Source organism: Poecilia reticulata, linkage group LG19 (genome assembly GCF_000633615.1).
Source record: "Poecilia reticulata strain Guanapo linkage group LG19, Guppy_female_1.0+MT, whole genome shotgun sequence".
Taxonomy (NCBI): Eukaryota; Metazoa; Chordata; class Actinopteri; order Cyprinodontiformes; family Poeciliidae; genus Poecilia; species Poecilia reticulata.
Window position 1 is genome coordinate 27,959,026 of NC_024349.1, and position 11,867 is coordinate 27,970,892.

General features: G+C 38.6%; 1 protein-coding gene across 3 annotated transcripts; it reads left to right on the forward strand.

The window, feature by feature from the left end:
- The first annotated feature begins 2,133 nt into the window (after positions 1–2,133).
- LOC103482181 (DNA-directed RNA polymerase III subunit RPC4-like) lies at positions 2,134–8,481 on the forward strand. 3 transcript variants are annotated; one of them, XM_008438178.2, is made up of 8 exons: positions 2,134–2,908; positions 4,384–4,427; positions 4,504–4,658; positions 4,764–4,888; positions 5,595–5,703; positions 6,726–6,988; positions 7,551–7,703; positions 8,158–8,481. In XM_008438178.2, the coding sequence occupies exons 1-8, from the start codon at positions 2,726–2,728 to the stop codon at positions 8,287–8,289; spliced, it is 1,164 nt and encodes a 387-aa protein (XP_008436400.1). In that variant the 5' UTR covers positions 2,134–2,725; the 3' UTR covers positions 8,290–8,481. The 3 variants fall into 3 exon arrangements, with proteins under 3 accessions (XP_008436400.1, XP_008436398.1, XP_008436399.1); XM_008438176.2 differs by having other exon boundaries at positions 2,136–2,908; positions 4,381–4,427; XM_008438177.2 differs by having other exon boundaries at positions 2,139–2,908; positions 4,381–4,427; positions 6,729–6,988.
- The last annotated feature ends 3,386 nt before the right edge of the window (positions 8,482–11,867 follow it).

An 11,867-nucleotide genomic window follows, 5' to 3' on the forward strand; every position in this document is an offset into this window, starting at 1 on the left:
TTTTTTTTTTTTTTTTTGTACTACATAAAAATACATTGCCCGTCCAAAACCGATCATCTCCATAATGGTTATATGTCTTCTAATGTCCTTTGCTGCATGACGTACATTGCATTTATTCTAGCGTTAGGTAAATGTGTCTTGAAGGAGAATGGCACTTAAATAAAAGACCAACAAGGATATTCATTTAGAATTAGAAATAACTCACCCTGAATTACCAAGTGTAGGGTATGTATGTACCATAATGTATGTAATAAAAGTTTGTCATTAATGAAGGGGGAAAAACTCAAACCAGACTTTAAGTAAGTTTAGGGTCTGGTTCGCAGAGTATGCAGTTACGTTTTTTTTTTCCCAATTATTCAATGAAAAAAAATTTAACCTCAGTTAAGTAAAATAAAATTGTAATCAAAATTTTTGGAATTGTAATGATTTCTTTTTGAAAAACAAAATGTTTTGTTTAAATAACTTTTTTTTTAATTAAATAACTCATTTTTGTCTCGTGAATTTAAAAAAAGTTATTTGCCAAACATAAACTTTTATTTGCACACATCAGAAATATTTTGTTGCGATTTTGGGCTCTGCCCACGACGAGAAAAAAGTGAGAAAGTTTTTTAAGTAAAACTCGGTAGGCCTTTCTCATGGTGACATGCATTAAAAATTCAATATTTGCTATTGTTTTTTTTGTTTTTCTGCAGTTCCACGTTAAAGTTTGATGCAGCTCTGCTTTCCTGAATGGACCGTCTTCATCTCCACTGCAAGTGTAGCAAACAGGCAGCTCTTTTACAGATTACTGTACACTAAAAGGTTGCATTGTGCCCTTGTTTATATTTTTAATAGTGTAATTCTGTAAAGACAAAATATGTCTGGTGGTCGCTCTGATTTACATGCCCTGCTAAATTGCAGGTTTGAATATGGCAATACTTTCTTATAGCAAAATAGACCTGCAGAAAGAAATTACTAATAAAATATCTCACATGTGCATAGTTGTTTGCTTTATATAGAGATTTTCCTTAGCTTTGATTKTATATCTCACAATTTTGTTATTTATCATTGTTTATTAAACTCTGAAAGCCGAGTGGCTTTGTTAATATTCTGTCCTAGAATGCAGTTAGATGTGCCCTTTTTTTTTTTTTTTTTTTTTTGAGGACCTGCCCCTTTAGTGGTCTCTGCACGGCCCTGTTTAATATGAATAAATATAACGACACAAGAGAAATGAATTGTGGCCATGTTGACAGGCCACATGTTGACAGGACACACAAAGTTGGACATAGCTTTGTTTGTCCAGAAACACTCATCAGGCAGGCTACCACTGTGTGAAGAAAAAACAACTTTGTGAACAAATGAATGACCTATTGCTGTTTATTAAAGCCTAATTTAGAATTAAAGATAAATTCAATGTTATGAACCTGGTGAGCATGTGACCAGCATGTGCCAGTTCCTGTAATGCCAAGTTGTTCATGTCCCATATCTGTCTGTACAATGTTAACTATGCAATAACACGGCCGTCATACATGTTATGGCTGTTAGATACTTTTATGCAACCTATTCCCTAGTTACAAGAGAAGTCTGTAGGTCATAGTTATTCTGATGATTGTTAATAGAAAATATGCATTTATATGGACTTTAAGGAAAACAATTTAAACTTCAATCGTATTTAATAACCCTTCTTTCTGTAGGTGTGTAGGTGTTTAAAATCCTTCACATTCTTTAGATAACACAATATTTTCAGTCCCATTTCTATCAGTTTGTTACATCCTCTGCCTAAAGGGGAACACCAAGGTGTGCAGGAAAAACAGCGCCCTCTAGAGGCACAATATACAATGGTCCCAGAATTAGGCTCCTGCTTTTACAATGATGAAAATATGATTACTATTTTCGTTTCTCTAAACCAAATTATTTTCTGTTTTTAATATTTTAAATATGAAACGAAAACAAAACCAAACAGCAAATTTCCATCACCTGTTTTAGCCACACAAACGATAACATTCATATTTGAATTTCACAATTTGTATTTTAAGACAAAAAAAAATTACCTTTTTTTGTTGTTTGTTTATTTTGTTATTTCTGGTTTCTGATGGAAAAAATCACCAAAATGTATACAGAGCATCGTCCTGCAAACTGTAAAATTATCCTTTATCAGACGGTGGCGGTTATGTACAACATGTCTGCCACCTCCAGAACAAGAAGTAGTAGAAGAAGAAAGCTGCAAAGAAGAAGAAGCCGTTCAGTAAAAACAGCAGCCAAGAATCAACTCTGGAAAGAAAAGATCGACGACATTTCAAAGCCAGGGACAAAAAGCAAATAGAAAGTATTTTCATTTTTTTGTATGCTTCCTTCCTGTAATCGAAACCTCTTGAAAACCACAATTTTAAACCAAACATAACTATTCATTTTTCTGGAGAAATAAAGACAGAAGCTAAAATACAGATGCTAATGCTGTTCTGGAAATTTTTGACTTAGCATATTGATGTAGAAGCTGGATCTGATGCCAATACATTCATTTCCGGGACGTAAAGGGATTGTATTATTATTTTTTTTTTTTTTGCACCATTTATTAAAACAGGGTAAGACAAGAAGGTAATATGGAGGACGAAGTTTGTTTGGATTCGCCTTTACAAAACTGTCAGTGTTATTATGTGTTTATACACTGAGTGAATAGAGTACTGTTACTAGAAAGAAACCTGAGGTGCCGTCAGACCTGAAGGAGAGAAACAAACTGCTTCTAGAAATGAGCGACTCGGGGAATGCAGCCAGCGTCCCGAGCTGCTCCGGCTTTAGAAGCGGGCCAGAGCGAACTGGAAGCGCCGAGCAGAGCATAGTCTGGAGCCTGAGTTCCTCCAGTCAGCGGGGGAGGCTACCGTCGCTCAGAACCAGGGACCTGACGCTAGGGGGAGCCTTCAGAAAGACAAAGGTAGGGACCGCTTTTTAGACAGTTTGCTGAAATGATGTTCTTCACAAAAACACGAGAATCATACCAATAATGTCAAGCAATAATAATTTAATTATTAATTATAACGTAAGAATTATGATAACATGTAAGAAGGCCAATCATGTTAAATTATTTAAGAGCTGCTCATTAAGATTGTTTTTGTTTATTATATTTTCGAATATCAATTCATTTTCTTACACCCTGCTAACTCCATGCCGAAAGATTCGAGGCGGAAATCGAACATTGGACCTCCTTGTGTAACTGGGTCTATATTAATAGTTGTATACTTCCACAAAATGTGTTCTTTCATGTATTTGTCAGCTTCTACTTGACTGTTGCTGTGTTCCTCTGTGTCTACTATAAGGGGTTTGGTCCTCCAACTCCGCCTTATTTTCTTCTTCTTTGGTTCAGGGTCCTCCAGGACTATTATAAATATTAAGTTATTAATTTTCTCTTCCCTTTTATTATTCGTTCCACTGGGGAGAGGCAAGTTTTATAATCTATTGTAATCCTTTCATTTATATTGTTCAAATGTTTATTTTTCCTTCTGTTTTAATGATAATTGTTTGGATATTTTCATTTGAGTTGCTATTACACCTTTATATCATTTGATGCATGCCAACTATTATTTTGTATAGATCGGGTTGGAGAACTGGAGCACATGCTCCAGTTCTCCAACCCGATCTATGGAAATAAATATGCAGAAACCTGAAAGGTGGTAAATAAACGGAGACCGCCTCCAAACCCAGACTTGATGTCTTGTGGTTTGTCTGATCACCACACAACACACACAACGCAGAAATCCACCGGTCACACTTGCTGCAAGGCAACAGTGCTAACCCTAATTTACCAATATGTTTAGTGGGGAAACAAAAAAAATTAGCAAAAGTAGCATTTCTAATTATACTGTTAGTTTTGTTTTATGATTTAACATCAATAACTGAAATATATCCTTAAAATTATCAATCAAAAAGTTTTATCATGATAAGCAATTTTTCACATTATTTGATAAAATATAAGATAAATGGCCTCCCCTGAATGCAGCTGTTGGGAAAACCTTCCACTTAGAATTTCACATTTCTCCCTTTTTTTGTTTGTTTTTTTCACTGTACAAATAAGTTAATCTTAGCCAAATTCATTTGTATTAGTCTAAGACAGGGATGCCCAAAGTCGGTCCTCGGGGCCGGCATCCTGCATGTTTTAGTTCTCTCCCTGGTGGTAGTAACAATCTTTTCAGCATGTCAATGTTCTCCTTAGGTCTCTAATGAGCCATCATTTGATCCAGGTGTGTTAAACCAGGGAGAAAACTAAAACATGCAGGACGCCGGCCCGCGAGGACCGACTTTGGACACCCCTGGTCTAAGATAAACTAATTTGCATGCAGCATTTACTTTTTTTTAATAAACACAAATATTTATGATATATCCTATTTATTCTGTTTCTCTGCTCCGTAGAAGACATGGGAGCCTAACGTCCACGCTGTGAGAAAACCGAAAGATGAGTGAGTGACTGTTAAACTGTAATAAACACGGCATGTTTTTGCAAGAGCCCCTCTTTGATCCAGCTACCTTCCCCAGGCTACAAACAGAAAACCCTGTGGCTCCTAAAAAGGAAAAAAGAGAGAGGGATGCAAAGAGAAAAGAGAGCAGAGGTGGGAGGAAAGCGAGACCTCAGGTCATCCAGTCCCACTCCATCTTTGAACAATGTCCTGGTGTCTCAAATTACAGAACAGGTGGGCCTCCTCTGCCTTCTCTCAGCCTCTCCTGTCGTTCTCAGTGGCAGATGAGCACACTTGGACTTGATGAATCCCTGGTTGATGTCATCCTTCTCCCTGCAGGTCGGCACAGTGCCAGAGGCCTGCAGAGCTCTTCCACATCTCCTGTTTGCAGACCCGTGAAAAAAGAAGGGAAGAATTCGACAGAGGATGGAGGTCATCTTCTCAGTAAACTGCAGCGAGACGACGTGAGTGATTCCTGACGCATCTTTGTACACCTATTATTCACACGTTCTCTCAAATAATTTTTCATGCCCTTCATGCTACATGTGAGCTAAAACAACATCTTTAACCCTGGCTTTGGAAGGGGCAGTGAAAAGCACCTGAAAGATTTCTGTTTTTTCCCTTTTTGTGCCACGTTTCTGATCACTAAACTAATTTTAATATCAACCAAACAACTGGTTATAAATGGTGATTTTATGTATTAAAGAAGAGAAATGATCCATACCAACACGGTCCTTCTGAAATGATCAGTCGTATTTTTTGTTTAAGTTCACCTTCAACAGAGATATGTTTATTGTCTCTCTTGCAGAATTAGTAAGGTGATTTAGCTATGAAGCAAAAGGAATCAGCAGTGAAATCACGATAAAACCATTTATAGCTGCTGGTTTACTGTGGAATAAATCAAGATATGACTTTGAATAAAAAATGTTATTTCTTCATCGAAACATATTGCGTTTACTGGACTTTCAAACCAAGCTAATGTGGCCCAGTTGTAACATCCATCTATTTTGTTGAGTCCATTGTTTTTGTTATTATTTGCAGCCATAAAAAACAGCTAAACACGTTGATTAATCATGCTGGATTGGACACAGTAAAGGTCTAGTTTTACTCTTTAGAGTAAAACCAAACAGATCCTCTGGTTCTAACTCTGTGTGTTTGCTCCTCCTGCAGTTCATAGTTGATCCAGAGTTGAGGAATGATGCCCACCTGAACCCCATCGCCCTGCCTCTGTATCAGTCCAGCAGCTTCTCCAGGCGTCCCAGGCCGTCCGCCGCAACACGTAAGAGACCAGTCTGGGTTTCACTGCTTCCACTCATCCACTCTGCTTCCTTTTACTTCCTGTCTTCCTGGACTTTCAGCTTTCAGGCGGTTCTCTATAAATAAATAGCAGCAGAAGCTTTGCGACTGAGTTTTGTTTTCTCCAGGTAAATCAGACTCAGTTTAAAATTAACTGTTTGCATAAACAAATTGTTAGTTTATGGACATTCACACCAAGTTATTGTAGCTTTTTATAGCTTTCATATTTTAATGAATTACTTTGTTTTTCATTTGAATTGAACATAATATCATGACCTTTAAGCTCCAGTAAGTAGCTTTTATAAACAATATGATTTTTACATATTTGTTTAAACTGTCACCATGTCATGACAGTTTAATATGAGAGATAATCTGTGAAAAAAAATCAAGCTCCTCTGCCTTCTCCCAGTGCAAACTGCACAAATGCACCTAGCATTGGCCAGAAAACAACCGATCAGAACCTGGAGGGTCTCAGTGCTGTCAGTCATTCTTGTGTACACACTCCCACTTACAACTAACAACTTACCTTTCCTGGAAAACTAATTATCCACCATCATCAGTGTCCTTACTAACTAGCTTGAGCATTAATATCAAGCTCCGCTGTGGGGAATTAGCTGTAGCTTAGCAGAGACCAAGCGGGAGGGCGTGGGCAACTCGTACACAGACATGATTGTTCTCTCCACCTGATTCTAATTGGTTGTTTCTGACAGAGTGGTGTATTTCTGCAGATGGCAGTAGGACCACAGGGAGGGAGAGGTTTGTTTTGGCAATGTTTTCAGATTATCTGTCTCATATTTTGTCTGAACGTGGTGACAGCTTTAACAAATATGTAAAAAAAAAAAAACATTGTTTATAAATGTTACATACTACAGCTCTAAAGGAGCTCTGTTGTTAAGAATGTAAAGCTCTGTGTTGTGAGAAGAAGAGCAGGGTGTGTTATAAAATGTGATTCTAAAGCTTCCTCTCCTTACCTGCTGCTCACACTGATGCGTTACATTTTCTCAGCAGGTCAAGACGACCTCCTGGTCTTAACAGTGCCACCCTGTGGTGCTGATGAAAAAGCAGCCCTCTTGACTGACTGGCAGAAATCTGAGCAGTTGTCTCTGGTGAAGATGCTGCAGGAACTCAGTGTTTCAGGAGGAGAAGAGCTGTTCTTTATGCAGTTTCCAGACTGTCTTCCTGGCAGACACTCTGCACCGAAAGCAGACCTTCATCATGGAGGAGCGACAGAGAAACCTTCAAAGACAGACGCAAAGTCAGCACAGCAAGTGAGTGAAAACTCCACCTTATGCCATGATGCTTCCCAATAGGCTTACGCATCAGACTTGTTTAGCTAAAAGCATGAACTTAATCAGCTGGTTCAAGTCTGACAGTTTTCAAACTCTTTCAGATTTTCATTTTATTATTACAACTTTGTTGCACAATGGTTTTAACTGATTTCCCCTTGAAAGATCTGCACTCACATAACAGCAAAGTAAAAATGTTTTGTAGAAATGTAAGTTTGTTAAAAAAAATAAAAAATAAGGAGGGGCTCTACCTAGACCAGACTGTCCTCTCAACATGAGTGACAAGGAAGCAGACTACTGGTAGGAAACCAGGTTACCATGACTACACTGAAGGAGTACTCATGTACATAAGTGCTCTTATCTCTTTCCGGTATTTTGAATTTCACTCTGCCATAAATTCATAATAAATGTTTTTATTTTAAACTGACTTTAAAGAACAGAGATGTTTGTAAAAGCCTGTAATTCAAAAATGGAAATAAATATGCAGAAACCTGAAAGGTGGTAGCCATGACAGTGGTCTGCTCATATTCCCAACTTTCTCCAGAAATCCGAGAACATGGATGGCTCCCTTGTCCTCTCAGAATTCCCTGAGGGATTTTTGGGCAAGCTACAAATCAGGAAGTCGGGAAAGGTGGAGCTAAAGCTGGGTGACGTCATCCTGGATGTGTCAGAAGGAGCTGCCTTTTCCTTCCTGCAGGTCAGTATTCCTGTTCCCAATGGATGCCAAAATTATTCCAATATGTCGGATCCACTGTCATGGCAACAGTGTTAATTATTAAAGCACATTTGAATTTAGTTTTAGTGTCGGTCTTTGGCCTAAAAGATCACTTTATTTTGTGTGCAATTAAATCATATATAGTCATTTTGAGTCTAGGTTTAGTTGGCTAAATTGAAATGTATTTCTTATGAGATGTTGTTGCTCCTCGCGCTGCAAAATGTTTACATTGTCATCAAAATGTAAAATGTTCCCACGCCTTTCCTTCTGTTTGCCCTGACATTTTAATATGAAATATTCCAATTATTTGGAATTATACAGTAATATTCGGAGTGTTTTCCAGACCAGGCTTCTTCTCATTGCTGAAGCTTCCTGTGCTCCAGCTTCCATCCCCATTACCTCTGACAGGAATGTTGCTTTTTTTTTTATCTTTCAGCAACTGGTGTCGGTCCGTTTGTCCGGTGGGAGAACTGGGAACATAACGGTGCTGGGAAATATCCATCACAAGCTGGTTTTGTCTCCTAACTTCCAGTCCTTGTTGAGGCAGGTGGCTGCACAGCAGCCATGAGGCTCATGTCTGCAGACTGTAAATAAATGGACTATTGGACTAATATTATAGTTCAACATTTGTTACTGAAAAAACATTGTTTTCATGAAGATGACTTATTTTTCTACTTTCATTGTGAGAAACTTTTAAACCTATTAAATCTAAAAAATCTTTGATGATGTTTTTGAGACTAATAAACCAGATTCATTCTGATCTTGAGGTGAGGTCTGAATATTCCCTCTACAGTTAGTTCCACCACTTACACCAGGGTTGTCAGACTCATTTTTATTTTGAGCCAAATCAAATCAAGCTTTCAAACATTTGCAAATTGGCAGAATGTATTCATAAAACAACCCATTTTAACTACTAAAATTGTAACAAACAGATGCATTCTATGAGCACTTCTTAAAATTAAATAACATTGAACCATCTTTTCATATTGATGTAATTTGGTATTTGTCAACTCAAAGAAAATCAGCCTAAAGTGATCAAATATTTAAGCCCACAACTGTTTTCTTTAGAGCTGCACTGTGTAACTTTTATAAAAAGAAATATTTTTGACATACAGGTCCTTCTCAAAAAATTAGCATATTGTGATAAAGTTCATTATTTTTCATAATGTAATGATACAAATTAAACTGTCATATATTTAAGATTCATTGCACACAAACTGAAATATTTCAGGTCTTTTATTGTTTTAATACTGATGATTTTGGCATACAGCTCATGAAAACCCAAAATTCCTGTCTCAAAAAATTAGCATATCTCATCCGACCAATAAAAGAAAATTGTTTTAATATCAAAAATGTCAACCTTCAAATAATTATGTTCAGTTATGCACTCAATACTTGGTCAGGAATCCTTTTGCAGTCTTCAATGCAGCGTGGCATGGAGGAAATCATCCTATTGCTCTGCTGAGGTGTTATGGAGGCCCAGGATGCTTTGATGGCCTTAAGCTCATCCAGAGTTTTGGGTCTTGCGTCTCTCAACTTTCTCTTCACAATATCCCACAGATTCTCTATGAGGTTCAGGTCAGAAGAGTTGGTAGTAGGCCTGTCGCGATAAACGATAAATCAATTAATCGCACGATAAATTAAACCTATCCACCTCGTTTTAATTATCGGCTTTATCGTCTCTTCCGGTCTTTCTTCTTTCTGTTGATGACACTGAATGAAAAAAGCTCAGCTCCGGTGCTCTCCACTGACCCTCCCTTCCTCATTTCCTTAGTCTAATGTCCAGCGCACAAGACACGAGTTGTCGGCCCATTTTCAAACCCTGAGAGACACATTAGCCGACAGAAATCCTRRGTATAACGGTTCGATCGGGTTCGTMATGCCTGTGGTGTCCAGCCACATGGGAGCAAAATAATGGCTACAAGTCCAGTTAACTAATTTTAAAATCAGGCATTAATCAATGCTTTACTAGAATCTACCTGTGATGCATGTGGCTATAGAGTCAGCGTAAAGTCCTGACTGAATGAAAATCATTATAACCTATTTATGTCACGTTAACGAAGAACAGCTGAAAACCTACCGGTTTTATTAACTGCGGTAGTAATTTGGCTCCAATTCCTTCCCTTGACATTTCTATATTTTTTGCACGAAATGTTGAGTAAACAATGTTGTTTCCACATATCATCTCCAAAGTCCGCTGGACTTCGGGTTGCGCCATGTTAGCTGTTTGGGATTCCCCTCCGTAATTTCCCCTCAGAATGCGCAGAGGAGAATCCGTGCTTTCTGATTGGCTACCTGTCACATTCAGCTTTAAGCTCCCAGTCGAGGAAAACCCCTGATTTAGATCGGAGCGGCCACGACGATCTACCGCAACACACCACACACTACAGGATGATCGGTTACGAAATCACCAGCGACAACCTTAGATCGGCCAACGTCCTAAGATTGTCATAAGGGGAAAATAGGGACAAAAAAATCTAGTGTGAACTACTGCATTAGGTGGATGGATGTGCCCGTCTTCTCTATTTAAATGTAGTGATAACTGAAGGGCAATATAGTATACAGACTTCATAATCTTCACTCTTTTGGTTGAATTCCACTTTGACTTTATGTTTAGTTTTTATTCAAGTACGTTTTTTGTTCCTGGAGACAGAGAATCCATTTTATTTTTGTTTTTGGTTGTTTTGTTTATGTAGTTTATCAGTTCCAGTGTTATGTGTTCTTTTGAAAATAAAGTGCATCTATGGCAGGAAATTGCAGGCATTTGTCAGGGTTCCTGTGTGTGTGTTGAGTGTGAGTGATGCATCTTTTTTTATCATGACAGGCCTAGTTGGTAGGCCAATTGAGCACAGTAACACCATGGTCAGTAATACCAGTGGTTTTGGCACTGAGCAGGTGCCAGGTTGTGCTGAAAAATGAAATCTTAATCTCCATAAAGCTTTTCAGCAGATGGATTCCGAGCACTTCATGCGTGCTCCAAAACCTCCTGATAGCTGCTGCATTGACCCTGCCCTTGATAAAACACATTGGACCAACACCAGCAGCTGACATGGCTCCCCAGACCATCAGTGACTGTGGGTACTTGACACTGGATTTCTGGCCTTTTGACATTTCCTTCTGCCCAGTCTTCCTCCAGACTCTGGCATCTTGATTTCCGAATGACATGCAAAATTTGCTTTCATCTGAAAAAAGTACTTTGGACCACAGAGCAACAGTCCAGTGCTACTTCTCTGTAGCCCAGGTCAGACGCTTCTGCCGCTGTTTCTGGTTCAAAAGCGTCTTGACCTGGGGAATGTGGCACCTGTAGTCCCTTTCCTGCACACACCTGTGCACGGTGTCTCTGGATGTTTCTACTCCAGACTCAGTCCACTGCTTCCGCAGGTCCTCCAAGGTCTGGAATCGGCTCTTCTCCACAATCTTCCTCAGGGTCCTCACCTCTTCTCGTTGTGCAGCGTTTTCTGCCACACTTTTTCCTTCCCACTGAGGTGCCTTGATGCAGCACTCTGGGAACAGCCTATTCATTCAGAAATTTCTTTCTGTGTCTTACCCTTACTGAGGGTGTCAATGATGGCCTTCTGGACAGCAGTCAGGTCAGCAGTCTTACCCATGATTGCGGTTTTGAGTAATGAACCAGGCTGGGAGTTTTTAAAAGCCTCAGGAATCTTTTGCAGGTGTTTAATTACTTCGTTGATTCAGATGATTAGGTTCATTGCTTGTTCAGAGAACCTTTTCATGATATGCTAATTTTTTGAGACAGGGATTTTGGGTTTTCATGAGCTGTATGCCAAAATCATCAGTATTAAAACAAAAGACCTGAAATATTTCAGTTGGTGTGTAATGAATCTAAAATATAAGTTTAATTTTTATCATTACATTATGGAAAATAATTAACTTTATCACAATATGCTAATTTTTTGAGAAGGACCTGTATTTGTTGACCATGTTGACAAAATTATATAATCTATGAATAGCTAAATCTTCTGTGCCGTTATCGCAGTCAGAAGAAATGCACCACTGCTGACCAAAAGCGGGTCTTAGTGCTGTCAATCAACTTTGTGTACTTCCTGTTCAATGTGCTAATGGTGAAACAATTTACTGCTACAGAAAATCCATGCATCTGCCATCATCGGTGGCCATGCTAACTAG